At 41.5% G+C, this 477-nt stretch overlaps 1 protein-coding gene across 1 annotated transcript in view; it reads right to left on the reverse strand.

The window, feature by feature from the left end:
- PIM3 (Pim-3 proto-oncogene, serine/threonine kinase) overlaps nucleotides 1-477 on the reverse strand; it is a 4,083-nt gene that overhangs the window by 1,356 nt on the left and 2,250 nt on the right. Inside the window, exon 5 of the mRNA XM_042815751.1 lies at nucleotides 163-339. Within this exon, the coding sequence (XP_042671685.1) occupies nucleotides 163-339 (177 nt within the window). The remainder of the gene's footprint in view (nucleotides 1-162; nucleotides 340-477) is intronic.

The raw sequence follows: 477 nt of genomic DNA on the forward strand, positions 1-477 counted from the left end.
AATAAAAAAAAAAAAACAACTCCGGTGTACAAAATTTAAATTATCTACAAACAAAGAAAATAAAGAAACCTACATCCCCTCCCTGGGGTCCCTCCCCCCAAACAACAACAACAAACCACACAAGCAAGGCAACCCTCCCAATTCATTCCCTACACAACTCACCAGGTGAAATTCTTCTCCTGAAATACAGTCGTCCCCGCAAGATCTCCTCATCCTGCTCAAATGGGATGTCGCCACACACCATGTCATAAAGGAGGACTCCTAGAGACCATACTGTCGCTGACCTCCCATGGTATCTGTGGTATCTGATCCATTCTGGAGGACTGTATACTCTTGTTCCTAAAAGAAGAGCAACAACAGCAATAAAAAAAAAAAAAAAAAAAAAAAAAAAAGAGGATTAGAGTGCCTTCCCCTTATTCAAGGACATCTCACAGGGCTAAATTAGGTTCATGAACACAGCACTATGGGAGTCACACA

The sequence above is a fragment of the Centrocercus urophasianus genome, unplaced genomic scaffold, assembly GCF_019232065.1.
Source record: "Centrocercus urophasianus isolate 14NV4802_14NV808 unplaced genomic scaffold, USGS_Curo_1.0 seq_15, whole genome shotgun sequence".
Lineage (NCBI taxonomy): Eukaryota > Metazoa > Chordata > Aves > Galliformes > Phasianidae > Centrocercus > Centrocercus urophasianus.